This window comes from Sinocyclocheilus rhinocerous, unplaced genomic scaffold (assembly GCF_001515625.1).
Source record: "Sinocyclocheilus rhinocerous isolate Xijiao unplaced genomic scaffold, SAMN03320098_v1.1 scaffold2541, whole genome shotgun sequence".
Classification (NCBI taxonomy): Eukaryota; Metazoa; Chordata; class Actinopteri; order Cypriniformes; family Cyprinidae; genus Sinocyclocheilus; species Sinocyclocheilus rhinocerous.
In genome coordinates this window covers 245,451-266,984 of record NW_015631094.1, presented here as the reverse complement: position 1 = coordinate 266,984, position 21,534 = coordinate 245,451, and the positions used below count along the sequence as shown (strand labels likewise).

The following is a 21,534-nucleotide window of genomic DNA, read 5'->3' as shown; positions in this document are numbered from 1 at the left end:
GCACAGACAGGGTCTAAACAGGTTATCAAGACAAACAAATCCCACACAAAACCCCTAAAGTCCTTCAAGTCCAGTTCAGCCTCAGACTATGAATAGAAAATGTGCTTAACATCTTTCCTACATTTCTTGCCTTTATTTCAACCTCTCTTTCCACAATGCCACTTTTTCACTTTCCTTTGTATTTTTCTTTGTTTTCCTCATTCCTGCCTAGTCTACGGTAGCATTCTTCAAACTTCATCCTTCCCTTCCTTATTCCTCGTTTTCTTTTATTCTTTATTTTCGTCTTAAATACTTTCCACCTTCTTCCTTAACTACAGGATTTACTATAAAAGTCCCAGATTTCAAACTCTAGCCAAGAGAAAACCGACACGTCCAACTGTACTTCTCAGAAATGAAACAATGCGAATCCTTCAGAGATACTGTGTGTTCAGCATGGACATGAACATGTTTCTAAGCTCCAGTGTGGTACCAGAGTCCTCAGACTCCAGCGGTCTGTGTGTGGCTCTCTGACCAGGCCAACATGTCTGTACACAGATGCCATGGTCTGTCTCGTCTCTTTTAGCAGGAGCAGAAGGAAACCACATCGGGGTAACCAATGTGTTTGTGGCTAGCCAGCAATCCACTGCTACTCCAGATCCAAGAGGAGAGAGAGCGCACACACACACAAACATATATACATATACAACTGCCGTTTGGATACATAGAGGCAAAAAATATTTAAAATATATAAAAATAAAATATATAAAGACAAAATAATTAAAAAAATAAAATATAAATTTTAAAGGGAGAAATTAAAAAAAAATAGATGGACAGACAGACATAAACAGACTGGTGGATGTACAAACAGAGAGATAGATCGAACAATAGAACGATAGATAGAACAACAGACAGAAAGATAGACAGACAGACAGACACCAAGAAAGCAAGACAGACAGACAGACGGACAGACAGACAGACAGACAGAAAGAAAGAGACAGACAGACAGACAGACAGAGACAAAGAGACAGACAGACAGACAGAAAGAAAGAAAGAAAGAAAGAAAGAAAGAAATTTCAAACTCTAGCCAAGAGAAAACCGACACGTCCAACTGTACTTCTCAGAAATGAAACAATGCGAATCCTTCAGAGATACTGTGTGTTCAGCATGGACATGAACATGTTTCTAAGCTCCAGTGTGGTACCAGAGTCCTCAGACTCCAGCGGTCTGTGTGTGGCTCTCTGACCAGGCCAACATGTCTGTACACAGATGCCATGGTCTGTCTCGTCTCTTTTAGCAGGAGCAGAAGGAAACCACATCGGGGTAACCAATGTGTTTGTGGCTAGCCAGCAATCCACTGCTACTCCAGATCCAAGAGGAGAGAGAGCGCACACACACACAAACATATATACATATACAACTGCCGTTTGGATACATAGAGGCAAAAAATATTTAAAATATATAAAAATAAAATATATAAAGACAAAATAATTAAAAAAATAAAATATAAATTTTAAAGGGAGAAATTAAAAAAAAATAGATGGACAGACAGACATAAACAGACTGGTGGATGTACAAACAGAGAGATAGATCGAACAATAGAACGATAGATAGAACAACAGAAAGAAAGACAGACAGACAGACAGACACCAAGAAAGCAAGACAGACAGACAGACGGACAGACAGACAGACAGAAAGAAAGAGACAGACAGACAGAGACAAAGAGACAGAAAGAAAGAAAGAAAGAAAGAAAGAAAGAAAGACAGACAGACAGACAGACAGACAGATAGATAGATAGATAGATAGATAGATAGATAAAAATTAAGTCTCTGTGACATCGGGATCATGTTTGTTTGTTCATGTTTGTCAGCTGTTTTTCCACTGCTTATGTCTGATAAACTTCTCAGGTTATTGTTTCAAGCGCAGCATCATATATGAAATGAGTCAGTCTCCATATCTCTGTGAAACTGCACCAGGCGCAAAAACCGTGATTTTGTTCCTCATATTTTCATTTTGATGACTTAAAAAAAAATACACCACAAATTGCCACACATTTCTAGAGAAAAATAAACCCTAGACAAACTTCCGATGGTACATTTTTCCACTGAATTCAAAGTTGTTAAAGAGACCCAAAAATGAAAACTGTCATCATTTTCTCATCCTCATATCGTTTCAAATCCAGAAGACTTTGATTTAAAACTGTTCATCATATAAAACAATTGCGCCACTTCACAAGATTTGGATTAAACAACATTATTTATATGGATTTATTTTATGCTGTCTTTATGACCTTTTTGGATCTTCAAATTTTTGGTTACCTGAACTTTCAATGGAAATAACATTAAAAATAATTTTTTTTTTTTAAAGATTAACCAAAGTCTTCTGGGTTTGGAACACAAATCATGACAGAATTCACATTTTTGGGTGAATTATCTCTTTCAAAGACCCGTAAAAAACACCAATCAGATGCTCTTATTCAGCAACCTTGTTTGATGACCTATGACCCTTGGCTATGCCAACAGGGATGCCCACAGCTGACTGGACTACACACACGCATGCACGCATGCACGCACACACACACACACACACACAAAATCTGGTTAGCTATTCTTGTAGGGACTTCTCCATAGGCGTAATGGTTTTTATACTATACAAACTGTATTTTCTATCGCCCTACACCAACCCTACACCTAAACCTACCCCTTACAGAAAACTACTGGCAATTTTTGAATTTCATAAAACACCGTTTTGTATGTTTTTTAAGCCTTTTGTTTTACCATTTTTACGTTTTATTACATTATTCACATTTGTGTCCTCATAAACCATATATACCAGTACACACACACATACACACACACACACACACACAGAGAGAAGACTCGGTCCTACCAGGAGGAATGTGATTGACTCCAGATGGCTTCAGAAGTTCCAGTGGCTGTTCTTTACTGGGAAGTCCATCTGTGGGAGACAGAGAGAAACCATTCCAACTGAGAAATGCTGAGGATCAGGGAAGCATAAGTCATCAGGATATTGTATTACAGCTCTGCACACAAATTACATATGCAACATATGGACCGTTGCCAGGGAAGATACCATATTTTGAAGCAAATGACTCAGGGATTGACATACACTCACTATCTTTAAGGTAACAAAACTGTCTCTATTTACTGTTATACATGCTCCTAGTCTCATTATGCATTAATGCAACACAAAACAGATTCTCTTTGTTATTTTGCATCAAAAACATAATAACTTTTCACCTCTGATACAGCTTTCATATCAGGTCCCAGATGCTTTTTCTCTGAAATTTCACTCAGGAATTTTTTGCCGTATTTTCAATATTCTATACTGAACTTACTGAATGTAAAATGTACGTCTACCTCTCAAAGCCTACCTTTTATTTGCATCGGTTTAAATCCAGCGTCTACCCTGAGAAAGGTCCACAGCGCACATGAAATGAACACGCAACAGATTTCCTAAAGCAGGATTTGTAATTATGTGGAAAGGCAAAACAACATCAGTAGGCATGATAACTCTGGGAGAAGCAGCTATAAATAGCCTAGATCTCTAAAAGAGGAAGAGAGAGAGAAACGCTCACTGCAGGATACATGAGAGCATTAGCATTCACAAACACACACACGCACACACAGGAGCACAGGAACCATAAAACCCGCACATCTCATTTCATAATAATCCACCAGAACAAAGGAAGAAAACGTGCACAGGGGGAATCTCACTAAACCGGTTATAAACACATCCATATTATTTCATATTGTGACTAAGACAATTAAGCAATTAAGCACTTTTTATTACGGTAATGTGGGGAAAAAAACTCATTATAAAAAACTTATATTATATTATTATAAATTTATTTTAAGTATTTATCCATTAAAGCAGTAGTTTTTGTGGGATTTCTTGATATATTGACAAGAATCAGCCAAGATTTGGCTTGTTTTTTTTTTTTTTCAAGATTCTCAGCTGTGGCCGATTGCTTTTTTTCAGCAATTGTGTGTAAATCTTAGTAGGCAGATGCTAATTGCTCAATATCTATTAATATTATATTAACCAATGGCTAGCCTTTTTGATATATATATATATACATACACACACACTGTTTGTGTGTATATATATATATATATATATATATGTATGTATATGTATATATAAACAAACAAACTGTATTTAGTTTTTAATTTATGATAAAATAAAAAATATATACTTTTATTAATTAGTAATTTATCATTTATTGCTTATTTATATTATTATAATAATAATATAGTCATGAGAATTTAGGGAGAAAACGTCTGAAATGCAAGAAAATATTAGTGGTACAAAAATAGGCTTTATTTTATTTATACTAATGTTCAAAAGTTTGGGTTGATAAGATTTCATTAAAAAAAAACAAAAAAAAAAACTTTTATTTAGCAAGGACACATTCAATTGATCAGAAGTGACAGTATAATGTTAAAAAAGAGTTCTATTGCAAATAAATGCTGCCATCACAGGAATAAATAAAAGACAATAAATAAATGTTAAAATAGAAAAAAGTTATTTGGTGTATAGTGTATATTTATTTTTTTTAATTAAATATAAATGTATTCATATACATATTAATTACATTTTAAAAAGAGTTCTATTGCAAATAAATGCTGCCATCACAGGAATAAATAAAAGACAATAAATAAATGTTAAAATAGAAAAAAGTTATTTGGTGTATAGTGTATATTTATTTTTTTAATTAAATATAAATGTATTCATATACATATTAATTACATTTTAAAATGAATAAATCTTTTAATGTGAAACGTGAAAAATAACTTTGTGACATTCAGGCGCATTCTCCTCAGCTGTAATGAGTTTGTGTATGGCAGCACCGGGAGCAGCGGTTAATCTAACAGTAATGAGCTTCAGATGCACTTCACACGAGTGAGCTTCTTGACATACTGACCCCGATGTGTCTCGCACCTACTCGCTAAAGACTGTCAGTGAATCACAGCCTGAGAGAGAGAGAGAGAGACGAGGAGTCGAGAAGAAGGAATTCAAAGACTTCACAGTGTTTTATTCATTAGACATTCCAGTCACAGTTTTGCCAGCGGCGGCAGGCGGTGACAGGGCTCAGGGTCGTTTCTACGGATCAACAGCGGCGTCAGTTCCTCTCAAAGTGAGACCGGAGGGCTTTACGCCTCAGTTTGCACAGAACACTGCAGAGAAGAAGAACAACCGCCTCAGAAAACCTGAGAGACGTTCGTATTGTGTTGTTGTTACATATTCAGTTTTTCTACCCTAACATCACTTCAGTAGGCGCCCAATCTGTCCTCAAACCTGCTCTGAACTGCAGAAAGACAGGAAAATTGTCACACAACTGAAAATCAGATGATGACGAATCATCTCTGCTGTATGGAGGTCGAGGGCAATTCTGTGCAGAGCTCAGTGCACTGCCCGTGTGATAGGAAAAGTGAACTTTACAGAACAAAACACTCAGGAATACTTTGTTCTGGTCTGGAGACAACAACGCACACATTTGCTCAGTTTCTTCCCAAAATTTGAGACACTGGTTAACAGTGTTTCCAACAGAATTATGCTTTTACAGCAGCCTCCAAACCCCTTAATATGGCCAACTTACATAAAACTACAAAGGAAAAAAAAAGTGATATTTAAATATATATTTCAAATATATTTAAATATATTTCAAAATAATAAAACCTTAAACTAAAATAATAAAATTAAGTTGCGACTGTTTGAACCCCTTAATTTGTCCAACTTATATACTAAAACTACAACAAAAAAATATATATATATTTTTTTTTAGAACATTTCAATATATTTCATAATAAAACCTTAAACTAACTACAGTAAAATAATAAAGTTAATAACTTTTTTGTGAATGTTTCAAGAGCAACAACTGATAATACATAATAATAAATAATATTTAAAATAAAAGAATAAAAAGAATAAAATAAAAGCTTTTAAAACTAAAATGGAATAAAAGCTTAAGAAAATAAAACAATCATAAGAAAATACTATTTTTGTGGGTATATCCATTACTGTTTGATGATTACAGATTTCAGACTTCAAAGCAAAGCAAAACAAAGCAAAGCAAAAATAAATAAAATAAAATAAAATAAAATAAAATAAAATAAAAAATAAAATAAAATGGCTTTTACATGGATTGATGGATACTTACAATAACAAAACAAACCATGGTTGGCCACTTTGCATGTCATCCAGACAGACTCATCCCACCTAAGATGGGTTTTCTTGTCCAGAATAAGCTGTAAAATGGACCACACTTTATGACTATAATCAAAAGCCTGTATAGTCAAAGGACTACCAAAATAGACACGAGAGCCAAACCTCCACACTCCCAGCCTCAACTACTATCAACCGATCTGCCTTCATACATCTCGACTTAATCATATCTGTGGATCTGATTGAGTGACAGGACCCGAGCGACCTCATCCATTCATGTAATACACACAGGGGCTCAGATAAGAGCTACACTTATCCCTGTGAATTCAGATCAGAACAGAGAGTATCAATCATCCGCTGATAAGAGCCGTTCCTGAGGAACATGCACCGAATAGTGCAGCCAAGACTGAGAAACCCAACAAACCCAGGCTATCTCTGAAAATGAGGCTGCAATTGAAGATTATTTTGATCAATATGTTCAAGAATTATTTCCTAATTATTTTTTTAATTAAACAGATAAAAAATATATTTTTATCTGAAATTATTTCAATTCAAAATGCAGATAAAAAACACAGCTAAAACATAAAACAGTTAAAATCAAACTAAAAACATACAAAAATATGTAAAAACATATATATTATAAACGTTTTATATATAAAACAAAAATATGCACTATGCCCTATGCACAGGATTATGGGATTTCACATTAAGTTATGAATACATATGCCATCTTCAAATACTGATCAGATGAAGGCATCTTACCAGACAAGATGTTACACAACCACTGAACTCGAACATGTCTTGATGCTTCCCTACCACTGTTTACTGGCTGCATTTTTCAGGTTGAGGACACGGCGCATGTGTTTTGTTCTCTTCAGGAGGCAGGTAAACAAGGCAGCCCACAGCAGTGGCCTCGCTCAGCCGTGATTAGCTGCCTCTGTAACCCAGCACGCTCCGCCGCTGAACCCCGCTGAGACCCGAGAGCGAGGAACCTGCAGCAGGTAGGCCGTAACAAACCGCCCCACATCAGCTCGCGTGTTACAATGAGCCCCGAGCCCATCAGGATCTTTATGAGCGTGCCTAACACACAGAACTCCAGCTTTAAACAAAACTTTTGAGTTTCCATGATGCTATTTTTAGCCATTCAGACTCAAGTCATCATTAAAGGCAGAGTAAGTGATTTCTGGTAGACAATGTTGATATGCTACAAGTTTGTTTTGCGATTCGGCCCAAATCAGTTTTCTAAAGTGTTTTTGAAAAATCACATACCCTGCCTTTAATACATGCCAAAATAAAAAATAAAATGAAATAAATAAAATTCAATTCAATTGTGGGTAGGGCTGCCCCCTAATAGTCGACTAATCGTTAAATGTTATTAGTCGCTTAGTTGCAGAAAAACAAAATTCCATAGGCGAAGTCACGCAGTCTGTGACGGACAGATCGTTAAAGAGATAGTTCACCCAAAAATGAAAATTCTGTCATTAATTACTCACCCTCATGTCGTTCTAAACCCATAAGCCCGCCGTCCGTCTTCGCAACATCAAGGTCCAGAAACGTAGCAAGGAGATTGGTAAAATAATCCATGTGACATCAGGGGTTCAATAGTAATTTTACAAAGCTACGAGAATACTTTTTGTACGCAAAGAAAACAAAAATAACGACTTTATCCAACAATTCGTCTCCTCCGTGTCACCCTGGTGCCATTTTGGAGAATATCCACTGATCGTAAACAGCGTATGCTATTGTGTCAGCTGCGCTACGCGGATACGTTTTCTTTGATTTGAACGAAAACAACGTACAATAAAGTACGTTTGTTCGCTGTTTCAAATTGCTTTATAAGTTATTTAATGAAGAAATTAATTTAATGAAGAAATATGAAGGTGAGTTATTTAATGAAGAAATATGAAGGTGAGTACCTCACCTTCAGCATTACAATTATTTTACCCATGCCAGACAGAGACTGAGACGGTGACGCTGCATGTCGTGCCAAACCACGGCAGCGTCAGCTTGAGATCGTTTTTTTGAGATCGGCCTTTTTAGAGACCACCGATCAAACATCCCAACGTGATTTTCAGCCGATAGTGATCGGTAGCCGATCAATCGGAGCACCCTACTTATCATCTGAAATATGTAAGTATTAGCAACTTTACATGGCCGCTCAATCTAATGTTAACCTAGAGAAATGTGCGCTGTTCAAGTGTCTGTGTGGAGTGTGTAAGCTGAACATTAGCGCTCACTGCAGGACAGATGGAGGCGCCGGTGCACTCACCTACTCCTAAAATACTCCGTCATTTTTGGTCATACAGATAAGAGTAATAATCCGTATGAAACATGCAAACAGGCGCGTCCACTACTGCGGAGATGACGAGTCAGTGTCGCCAACTTCATCTCTTAAACCGAAAACAAAGAAAGCACGAGTTTATCAAATTATTAAAATGTTAATGCAGTCTCCTTACTGTTTTCCCCTGATTCATTCATAATTATTACTTCTGCCGGTGCGCTGTGGCAAGCTTTGTGTGTGTGCTTGCTCTTAATAGGCTATGTAGGCAATTAAAGGCTCATTATAATGATTTAAATGGTTTATTAATAAACGTGCGATTAGTCGACTAATGCTTAAAGTGAACGACTACCAGTCAACCAGAAAAATCCTTAGTCGAGGGCAGCCCTAATTGTGGGTATGTCTATTACTGTGGTTGCTAATTTTACATTTATAAAATAAAATAAAATTTAATTTAATTTTTGTATATAAAATAAAATTGATTTTTTTTGTGGGTATGTCTATTACTGTGGTTTGATAATCAACGACTACTAATTACAGACTTAGCCATTAAAAATAAAATAAAATAAAATAAAATAAAATTCAATAAAAAATAAAATAAAATATAAAATAAAATACAAATGTATATATAATAAAATAAAATGTCCCACATTGGCACACGTTACAATGTGCCCCGAGCCGATCAGGATGTATTTGAGTGTGCCCAGCACACAGGCCTCGAGCTTTTAAGCTTTAGTGTTTCCATGATACTATTTTCAGCCATTCAGACTGAAGTCATCATTAATACATGCTGCCGCACGGCAAAGATAAAATATTGATGGGGGAGCCCTCCAACGGTGTCCCCTCTAAACAAGGAAGCTTTCCACGTTGTGGCTGCTTTCTCCTCCAGAGAGGGATATACAGGGGAGGAGGCCGAAAGCGGGGCATTAAAGGGAAGACAGATTAAACAAAGGATGGAAGCTGTTTGTGCTTCCGCCGCACGTTCCTGGGCTCGTCTCGCTGCACACACTCTATTTTTGGAAGCCTCTCTGGACCAGACAGGAGCAGAGCCTGTACCATCATGGCATTTTAATCAGACCCACAATGCATCTCTAACTGCACCCAACAACAGGGGAGTGCTGCAAAAACACAGCACTGCAGTTAGTGAAGCAGGTATCCACGAGCCATGCAGTCAGGATTACTTCTGCTACTAATCAATGCTTGATTAACTCAACTAGTTACAAGTCACTTCCCTTCAGTTGCACATGAAGTCTGCAAAAGGGTTCAAATCTGAAATAAAGAACATAAGTAAATAAGTAAATCTGGCATGCTTTGTGTTAATATTAATATGACATTTGGTAACACTTTATTTTAAGGTGTCCTTGTTACACGTTACATTACTTTCTTTGATCTTTGGGTATGTGTAAGGGTATGTTATCATTTATGTATTGTATATTGGTATTTGTACATTGATAATAGCAGGGTTTTTGACAATATGCACTAAATAATGCACAATATGCACTAATATGCACAAATGAAGCACTAAAAGGACAAAAAGTAAAAATAAAACTAATAAATAAAATGAAATAAAAACTATACAGACATATTTAAATAATTATAATAATAAAAATGACCACACAACCACCCAACAAAATTCCTTAAGCTTTAACAAAAATTTAAGTGAAAATAGAAAATAAAAAAATAAAATAAAAAGAGCCAGATAAATTGTCAATATTAACAATAAATAAATTAGAAATAAAAACTACAAATCAGTCTTTTAAAATGCTTTTTAAAGTTGAATGTAGGCATCACAACATTATTATATACAGTATGAAAAATGGTTTTTCATTCTGAGATTTGACTTATATTTAAGAGTTATTCCATTATTACTGTTTTTTTTATTTTTTAGATTAAGTCAGAATTAGATGAGCATCCACAATTACATATCCCAAATCTCCAAACATCAGTCGGTAACCCTTAACACTAAAAAGAAAACATGTCTACTGTACCCTGTAGACCGGAAGCACACATTCACATAAACAGACAGAGAGAGACGGGCACAGAAGCCCCCTGCGTCTGAGGCACATATGTCTGTGTGTCTCTGTCTGTATCACATCCTCATCCACATTCACATAACCGCAGATATGAGACCAAACATTAACTCATTGTAGTATGAACAAGATTCGTACAGCTTTTCAATCTCTTGACTTGTGACAAAGGATAATGATTTTTATTTTATTTAAGATTTCCATAATAACAATTCATAAATTATTAAATTTTTTTAGCATAACAAGAAAAAGTATATTGACTACTGAAATTTTAAAGCCTTCCAGTTCAATTTTAAGATTAATTTCCAATCCTGGTAATCAGAATTCTAAAGTCAACATATTTCCCAATGAAACAGCGATATTCAATGAGGGGAAAAATCTACATAATATGTATTATATATTAATTCTATATAATATGTTTATATAAAATAAAAATATTATATAATATTTTAATACACAAAAGTTAATGGGATCAAAAAGGTGGAAAACTTTTTTGTTCTCAATCACAAAGACAGCCGACGTACTGCCCATCAGATTGAATTCAAATGATTGCGAGTTTAGAAGGTGTTGAAGAAAAGTTGAGTGAAACGCTAAAGATTGATGGATGCAGGATCTGTCTGTCTGTGTGTGATACTGAGATGGACAGACTGGCTGGCGGTGGCAGATGGCAGAAAGACGACACCAGAGTCTGATGGACTAGATGAGGAGAAGTCCGTCTGTCTGTGTGGCATCAGAGCCACGATTACACACACACACACTATTGGTCTCTCTCTGCCAGTACAGTAGCACATGCCACATCACACAGAGATACATTAGAGTCAACATGAAACACCATTCACAGCACATTTTACTTCTGCAATCTGACGTTACGTCCAAGTGATGCTGTTCAAAAAATGACAAATGCTGGATTAATCTGAAATAAAACAATGTCAACACAAAAAATGCATAACGCAACACAATACATTAGATGGGAGGAGTTGAAATGTTTAGAGACTGAAAATTGGTTTTAACAATATTCTTTATAGATGTTCACACTTTTCCATTTAATCCCTACAGTCCTTAGGAACTGCACCCGACACCCCAGGTAAATTTATTTTATATTTTAATGTGTAGTTATGCTGTAGTAATTCAACTTTTTTAAATTCAAAATTATTTTTTAATAATATTTTTTCTTTTCTTTTTTTTTTCTCAAAATAATTCAATAACAGCCATTCACAATTAAGTGAGATGTTACAGAAATGACTGACATGCAGCATTAAAGCATATTATTATTATTATTATTAATCATCTTTACAATTACTATTGTTGTTGAAATATTAATAATGTATATGTTTTTATCATTTTAATCGTTTGCACTTTGGACACTCGAACAAAACAAAAAAATCTAAGAGAAAATAATATCAGCTGATGTCTAGTGACATCAAGCGAAAATTCTAAAGAATTTCTAAGAATTTTGATGAAAAATGAAGACAAACATTTTTCTTCTTTGGAAAAATGTGCACCTGAAACCATGTGGCAGGTGAAGTTCTGGGTGGTTATGCTGATTCTTATCTTCGTAAAGCTCCTGGGACACCCCATACAATTTTTTTAACCGTAAGTCTTTACTAAGAGTCTACCATTATCAGCACTGCCTCTAAACCTCCTAAGAAGAGAGCAGTGTGTGTGTGTGTGTGTGTGTGTGTGTGTGTTTGTGTGTGTGTGTGTATGTGTTTCCAGTGAAGTTCTGAAAAGTACTTCTAGGAAATTACTTCCCAGGAATAAGGCAGATGATCATTTGGACTTGCAGGTTAAATGGAAGAAGTTTCACCCTGAAACCATACATTACTTCAGTAGAGATATCTATCATCTTCATGACCTAGTCAGAATTTGCATGAAGCAGTAACAAATTATTCATCAGCAAGATACTGGGATGTATTGTGAGAGTTGTGATGTGTATCAGATTGTGCGAGAGCCCTACTGAGAAAACGACATTATCCCACACACACACGGCGAGATAACTGATGATGGGCCATTGAATTATTAGCAAGATGATGTACACCCGAGGTCATTTTTTATCATATTGTTTACTATATTTATTTGCTTGGTCAGTGTTGTTGTGGGTTTTGGTTCTTTTGGTGTATTGTGCTGCAAGGACCTTTGAAACAACATTCGTTTCCCTGAAAATAACTGCACACCTTAGAACCTTCGTCAACCAATCAGATTCAAGCATTCAACAGCACCGTAGTATAAATAGTGTTTAAAGGGTTACTCCACCCCAAAATGAAAATTTTGTCATTAATCACTTACCCCCATGTCGTTCCAAACCCCTAAAAGCTTCGCTATTCTGTGTCAGCCGCGACACAAGGATACACTTTCTACGTGTATTTACGCTTTGATTTGAACGAAAACAGCGCATCGGTTTTCATCCAAAACATCTTAAATTGTGTTCCGAAGACGAACAAAGCTTTTACGGGTTTGGAACGACATGGGGGTAAGTGATTAATGACATCATTTTCATTTTGGGGTGGAGTATCCCTTTAAAATATAAATAAATATAACTAATATTAATACATGGTTATATAATGCAAACAAACAATATGACTAAATCTATTTAATTTATACAAACAAATTTAATTTACCTAACTTACATATTTGAAAAATAAAATTTTTCAACTATGTAACAACTATTTATAAAAAATTGTCAATTAGAAAGATATATACACGCGCATACACAGCCGTTGAAAAGTTTGGGATCAGTACGATTTTTATTTTTTTTAAGAAGTCACTCATACTCATCAAGGCAGCATTTATATAAAAATACAGGAAAAAACAGCAGTATTGTGAAATATTATTTCAATTTAAAATAACAGTTTTCTATTTTAATCTCCTTTTGAAATATAATTTACTTTTGTGATGCAAAGCTGAATTTTCATTAGCTATTACTTCAGTCTTCAGTGTCACATGATCCTTCAGAAATCATTCTAAGCTCTTGATAAGCATACTAGAGTACTAAAAAGTTTCTTTAATTACAAAAAGTTTTACTTTAATTTAATTATAAAGTAACCAAAAAAAAAAAAAAAAAAGAGTAATTTTGTAGTGTTAAAATCTCCAACATTCACGGACAGTGAAAGTGAGCATAATCCTGTATCCTCATAAAGTGGTAAAAATATCCCTTCTATTGATGGGATTGTAGGCACTGTACCGTAGCAAAGCTCATCGCAGCATGTTTACAGTACACAAGAAGCTTTGAAGACAGATGTCTTATCAGCTCCACAAATATGCATCTTCAGTCTCAATGCAGATAAAGCTCTGCTGTCCCACCCTGAACCAGATCTTTCTCACAGACCACCGTCAGAACCAGCCGGCTTCCCAAGAGAGAGGACTGAGGCTTGGTTCCTACATAATAATACTCTAATAAGCATAAAAACACCTAACACATAAACACTGGCCAAAACGGTTAAAATAATTCAATCAATACAACTCTACTGCATTGATACTGATTTATAATCAATATTTGTCTCGCTTCGTCCACCATCTTTGGCTGCCTTCAAAAAACAAAGCCATCTGCACAAACAAACTATTTTGTTTTCCAGGCTAATTACATCCTCATCTACAAATGACTTCAGCTTAGACTGTTATTAATAAAACTCATTGCATACATGAAGCAGGGCCTCCTGAGGGCTTAACACATCCGGCCTGCCGCACAGAGAGATCCAACGACAGGAATATTTAGGGAATTAAGGCCTGATTCGGGAACAGCCAGAGGCTCAGAGCTAAAAATAGAGGCTGCAGGCTGCTGGTGACAGGTCTCTTTGAGGTCGCTTCATCCTGTCTCTCCAGGGGACGCTTTGTATTTGTGTAAAAGTGTAGAACACAACATCAGGGAAGCCTAAGGAGAAAGTTCGCCCTATTAGTTCTATATAAATGCTCAATCCAGAGCCCTGCTGCACGTTTGTGAGAGTATATCGCGTGCTAAATGCACAGTTACAAAAGCATCTCTCAATCTACATGCAGCATGTACAGGGCTGCATAGTGGATGTCAAATGTTGTTATATGTTGCCTGCACAGCTCTGAATGTCTGTAATCACAGGATATGCCTCTTTCTAACTGCCTGTAATGGGGTGATCAAGTGTCCATTCTCATCATATGCTTTAGACGACTGTCTGCTGGCTGCATAGGCAGCACTCAAACTCATAGTGTTTAAATTAGGGCTGCAACAACTAATCGATAAAATCGATTATTATCGATTATGAAAATCATCGACAACGATTCTCATTATCGATTAACTGGGGATTAAAACAAATCGGATTAAAACAAAATCGGATTGTTTGGTTTAATCGGATTAAAACAAACAATTTTCTTTTTTTTATAAATATGGCACTACATCAGTAGTGCCATATTTATATCAAAATAATCGTTAGTTGCAGCCCTAGTTTAAATTTATTTTGTATTAACCCTGCTGCTATGCTGAAAATCCTTTACCTTGTTTGGTGTTCCTGGTCAAAAATGAGCGGCCTTTTTAAATTTCCTTGTAAATCTCTCATTATGCTATATTATCATCAAATCTTGGATTCAATCTTTTTCTCAACTTGTTTCTTTGTCTTTTAGTTGCACAGCTTTTGTATTTCTTTTTGGAACTGATTGGTCACAAGCTTCATTTATCTGAGCTTATGCACCTCAGTTTGTGAGTGAAAAAAAAAGAGTATTATTTGTAGATAATTTTAGCAATGTTCACTAAAAAAACTGAGGTGCATAAGCTCAGCAAGACCTACAAACAATCAATTCCAAACAGAAAGGAATTGTTCTGTGTGAGCAAAGTCAGTAAGTTTAGCATTTTCTCTTTGGGTCAAAATGTCCAGAACACAACATTATGGTTAATATTATTAGAATATTAATTAAAGAAAAGTGAAAAAAGTGCTAATTAAAATGAAGCTGAAATAAAATACAATATAAATATTACTTTATAAAAAACTTACCTTAAAAAAAGAAAGAATTAAATGCAATAACTGATGCAATAAATAATGCAATAACTTTAAAGCACTAAAATTACTAATGTGTAATAAATAAAAACTAAAAATGAAACAAAAAATACAGATAAACCTAAATAGTAATATTTTAAAACAAATTAAAACAAAAAGTAATACAAATTATTACACACAAAATTATATAAAAAAAACTTAATATATATAAAAAAGCTAGCTCAAAATATTAATTAAAAAAAACTATAATAGCATACAAATAATAATAACACTGGTGGAAATGCAATTTAACCCTAAAAAAGAACTAGATTTGCTGGTTTAATCTGATTAAACCTGGTCTTCCAGGCCAAAACTACTCTAAAACAAGCTAGGAGACTTTAAAAAAACAGCTCAGGATTGTTGTTTTATATAATACACACACAAATATTAGGTAAAAATTAACTATTACTCCCAATACTTTATTACTGAGTAACATTTAATGTGATGAAACTGAGCTTACTACAACATATTGTATTCTCCATGAAAGAGACCTGTCAAGCTGCTGCAGAATTTGGCCAAACTGAAGTATCTTAGAAGGCAGCATAAGGTCGCTTCCTACCTTTTGGAAGAGCCTTTGAATTGGAAGAGCGCCTTTCAGTGATGTCTAGGTAGGCAGCTTGCTTGGTTTTGGAACAAATCTAATATTGGATCAGAGCAAAAAATGAAAAACAAGACTTTCTAGTGAAGGGTCTTTGATTTTGTCACTTTTAGTATGTCACTTGATCGGCATACCTAAGATGCTCATACGTACATGCCTAGCTGGCACAGTCTAAAATCCCAGTTTTTGGCTTTCCCCCAACATGAGCTGCAAATGCTGTGTTACTTACAGTATGATGAGTCCAGGACACAACACACTGGTTTTTCCATTACAAATGCAATATGAAGACCACCTAAACATCACATTGGCCCCCGTTTACATCAGTAGTGCCATCCATTTGTGATCTGAGACAGATGTTAATATCAGCTATAAACATGATCTAAGAACAATGGCCGCTTGATTGACCATCCATTCAATGGGAAACCTCTCGTAGATGAGCCCACCGGCCCAGCGGGTGGTAGGCAGACTGTGGCACAGTGCAGGACTCATGTGCCAAGATTCCGTTCACTGGCAGGAGACGAGTGTTTGGCAGGAAGTAAGGGAGATGGTGTGTGTTGAGGGGGGCGACACCTGCCAGCAGCCCATCACCTGGTGAGACTGACCAAGCGCACACCCGGTGTACAAGCACACACACACACACACACACACACCTGCAGCCTTCAACACTATTCTCAGTCTGACACAATTCACAGCAGACCAAGAATGCTTCATCACACTATCCTGAGAAAGAGCTTCAGCCATATAGGCTATACAACATCATATGAGAGGAGAACAAGCAGACAAAAAACTATATTATGCTGAATTTTTTTTTTTTTACAGATTACAAATATTGATATATACACACACACAAAACAGTTCTTTCTAGTCCTAAAATCTGATTGGCTGGCAAGAGTGTGATATTCAAGACATCATAACTCCAACCGTTTCACTGTTTGTATCACCCAGCTTGCGGTATTTCTCAAAGCGAGTGTCATAAAAAATACATAAAACATATACAATATATATGTTATAAATACATAAAACATATACAATATATATATATGAGCTATGAGCACCAAATCAGCATATTAGTGCAATATCTGAATAGTCATGTCACACCATCACACCACATACATTACAAGAGAAAAGTTATTTTGAATTGTATTATATTATAATATTGTTTATCAGTTATTCGGTATTAACCAGTATTATTTATTGATTATTTGTTTACTCTATTTGTTAAATATTCATAGAATTGCAGCTACACATAAATGGCAAATAAGACTAAAATACAACAAATGTGAATGTAGATTCACTTTTTTACATAATTTTACATAATTTTACTCTACAAAAACTATGAATGCGTGTAGATGAAAACTAAAAAAGTTATAAATTATGACTTTATATTATGACTATAAAATAATTTTCTACTGAATTGTAATGTAGTTTTTTGTATTATATATATTTTTAATAATTGTAATAATATTTCACAATGTTTTTAAATGCATTTTTGATCAAATATAGCCCATCTATCTATCAATCCATCCATCCATCCATCTATCTATCGCAGATGAGAAAAATGTGAATGTAGATTAATTTTTGACATAAGTTTTTCTTTGAAATGATTTTTTTAATGATTAATCGTCATCTCTACTCTAATTTCTATCCCAAACAATAAATATGTTACAAATCCTTTCACTACAAATAAATTCACTCAAAATGATTCCAAAAACTGGTGAGGCTGATAGTAGATTTAGGAACTAACATGAGACAGTGAGTGTGTTATTGTCAATAATGCCAAAATGGCCAAATATTGACCAATTTATCAGCCTGGCTGACACACTCAATTCATCAGCCTGGATAAACGCTCATATTTCAAAACAGCAAAGCGGCTTAACAGCTCCTCAACAGGCAGCGTACCTGCTGAAGAAGCACAAGCAGTCTCTCAGAGGAGCTGATGGGAGGAGATCTCAGCCTTACGCTCCTCCTGTTCCCATCATCCGGCACTGAAATCCCTCTCCTGCGGCTCTGATGAAGCCTGGGAAACAGATCCAGGCCACTTTAAGCAGCAGGCAGCCCTTCTGCAAATATCACAGCAGAATGGATAGTTTTGAAACCCAAGCTGGGCTCAGAAGAAAAGGGTTAGAGGGTCTTTATGGACCCCGAGAGAGGACCTGCCAAACGCAGATTGATCAAATTTGCCATCCGAGGCAATGGCTTTTTGGCCGTCTCTATACGGGAGGCTTGTTACTCAGGGATCTCGCTGAACCTTATGGTCATTTCAGCTCTTTAGCAAATACATCATCTGAGCAACAGGGCCAGCGTCCCAGAGGCCCGAACGTCTGCACACAGACACTGCAGTTAAGAGGTGACAGACGTGATACATGAGAAGAAGAGGCTGCTGAATGATATGTTAATGGACATCTCAAATAGCACTAGAAGATCTCCAGTGGAAGTTTTTAGATCTCTCTTCAATCCTTCTTTTAGACGAGTAAAAACTGTCGCTGAAACAGCTGTTTAAAAGTGCACTCAGTCATTTTATCCTCATTACAAAAAATGGGCACATAAATAAATGAATAGTACTTTTGAAAAATGTTTAAAATGTTCACTCGCATAAATGAGGACTCATATAAGTGGCCTAATAAAAGCTGTTTTATTTTACATGTTGTGATCACATGACCAGCCAGATACTACTTACTTTATCTCTATAACCACTTTGTTATCGAACACTTTCACTTGAATTAATTTCACTTGAAAAAAATGAAAAAATGAGCACTGGTAACTGAAATCTTTGTGTGATGCTGAATGAGGGTTGTTATCATTAACTAATTACGTTAACTATTTTTTATTTATTAAAGCTGAAATAGAATAAAATACAAATGAAGAGTTCATTTGCAAAACAGATAACTCCATTTTTAAAAATGTTCAAAAATCATGTTTTTTTTTATCCTGCATTCCAATTAATATCAATCAAACTGCAGTTGGGTTGTTTTGATTAAATAATAGTAACTAAAAATGCAGCTAACTAACACAATAAAAACATGATAACAACATTTTAAAAAACATGATTTATGAAAATGAATAAAAACGGAGTTATCTGTTTTTGCAAATAAACTCTTCAAATATTAAATGAAAAACTTAAACTAAACACTAATTAGAAATATTTGTAGAATCATTTCTATAATATTTTATTATAAATAAATTGAACAATAAAATAAATAAAATTGAACTAAAACTAAAAAATAAATAAAAAATAAACCTAAATAGAATTATTTTAAAAACAAGAAAAAAACATACACAAATTAATAAAATTGACAAAAGCACATAAGACAATTACTAAAATTTAATTATTCCATTATTTAAATTAAATTATTTTTATTATTATTGTTAAATTTTAAATTATTTACATTTCTAATGAATAAAAATGACAATGAAATTAAACTGAAAAAAGATTCTCAAAATTAGGAGTACAATAAAAGAAAGAAACATTTTTGACCCGTGCTGGCAATTCAGAATTAGCAAATTTTCAAAAATGAGTTATTTTTTATTTTCACATTCTCCATTAAAATACCTTCAAAATGACACGACATGTTGGAATCGGACAAAAAAATGACTGAGCAACAGCCGTTTGAAGGCGATAGAGACAGCAGAGTTGATTTTGAGAAAAATCGAGTTAAAATTTCGGAAGATTCCAAAGCAAAATCACAACGCAACGTTGCATATTTTATGTTATCTGTGTTATTAAAAATAAGACCAAAGATGCAAATAAACAGTAGTTCAATCAAGAGCAGCGAGTGATTCTGTCTTTTCTTTTAATGTTTGATGAACCTTCTATATTAAGACCTACTGTCATGCATGGATCTAATGTAATATTACACATCAGATTTTTCCCCAACCATTAACTAAACGTTCAAGTAAGACATAACAGATTATGTTTGTAAGAATCTTGCTTGCCAAGACAACAATGCACGTTATCAAGCGCTCTGGGAGAGGCGCATCTTTGCAAATGTGAGTCAGCGCGATCATTGTGTTTTCATCACCATGGGTTTGAAAATCATATTTCACTGGTTTGGACTCATGTCATCGAGAATTCAATATGAATATTCACAAAGCTGGAATGCTGTGTTTTGCCACAACAGACCTACAACTTGTGATGAGAAGCAGCAGCAGTCGTCTAGAAGTGAGCAGAGACAAAGTTACTCCTCTCAGAAAACGTATAAAGATCATTTTAGATGTTTAATTACTATTTGGAGCATTGGGATCGCTAGAAGGGGGCTTAATGAACTCATTTTTGTGAAAACCTCAAATTCGACCAAAACATGACATTTTTTACTTCTTTTGCCTTGTAGCTCAACATTAGACCGTGCACATTCCGAGCACGGGTCACATTTAAGAGTGGAGCACAACTAGAAAAAAAAGAACATTTGGACAAAAGAAATATCCCTGAAAAGATATTAATAATTCCCATGACTTTTCCAGGCCTGGAAAGCAGAGTTAAAAAAAAAAAAAAACTAACATTTCCAGGTTTTCCATGACCTAATCACATAAGGGGGAAAAAAATGTGATGGCCATGTTTGTTTGTTGAAAGGTTATATATCATTGGTTCAGGAGAAACCCTTCTGAAGCAGGTTCGCAGCTCTTCAGGCCGAGCATTTTGGTGGAAATAAGGTAACTGAAAGAGAGCGGGTGGAATACGCCAACAGCGATTTCACATGCCATTATTCTTGTCACCACCAGAAAATGTGCGGTTTCATCTTTCGTGCGCCCACCACCTCGAACACAGTGTTAAAAAGTATTAAAAACAAGCTCCGAGTGCTGCAAATACGATAGAAGTTTGATAGGAGCTTCAATCCGACGTGCTGGCAAGAGCTGATAGGATCAGCGGGAGCCCAGGGCCTCCCTAAAGCATTTACATGATTTACAGTACTCCGAGTGGCTGTGAACCTGCAGGAAACAGGCCTGTTGGAATGAGAAGCGAGACGAGGGGATCTGCACCACTAGAGGGCTTTCTCCAGGCTTCACCGAGGCTGGGAATATGGGGAAGTGTACTTCCCCAAACAGCGCTTTAAAGAGCAAGCACACCATCATCTAACCAAATCATCTGACTCCTGTATTTCACAGATGTGTGATTTAGTGCTGGTAGCCAGAGGCAAACGACGACATATAAGAGAATAAAAGAACCGATTTAATTAACAAAAATAAATACGTCGTCCCTCCAGCATGCATTAAGATTCATGTACAGGTCTTTCTAATCTGCAAGTGCCTCAGGAATAGGGTTACTATCAAATATGGGCTATTCATGAGAGGTTAAACACACCAAAATTAAATTGGGAAAAAAAAGTTGGTTAAACTGCATTTTGCATTTACAAAGGTCAGCTTTATCAAATTAGAACAAGAATATTAGGCACATATAGGGATATGCCGGTATCTAATTTTTATGTTGCGATTAATTGCTAATGCTTTTATCGCGGTATACGGTATTATCACGAT

At 35.4% G+C, this 21,534-nt stretch overlaps 1 protein-coding gene across 1 annotated transcript in view; it reads right to left on the bottom strand.

The window, feature by feature from the left end:
- Positions 1-21,534, bottom strand: part of hdac4 (histone deacetylase 4) — a 261,791-nt gene that overhangs the window by 161,573 nt on the left and 78,684 nt on the right. Inside the window, exon 3 of the mRNA XM_016554337.1 lies at positions 2,866-2,934. Coding sequence (XP_016409823.1) covers positions 2,866-2,934 — 69 coding nt within the window. The remainder of the gene's footprint in view (positions 1-2,865; positions 2,935-21,534) is intronic.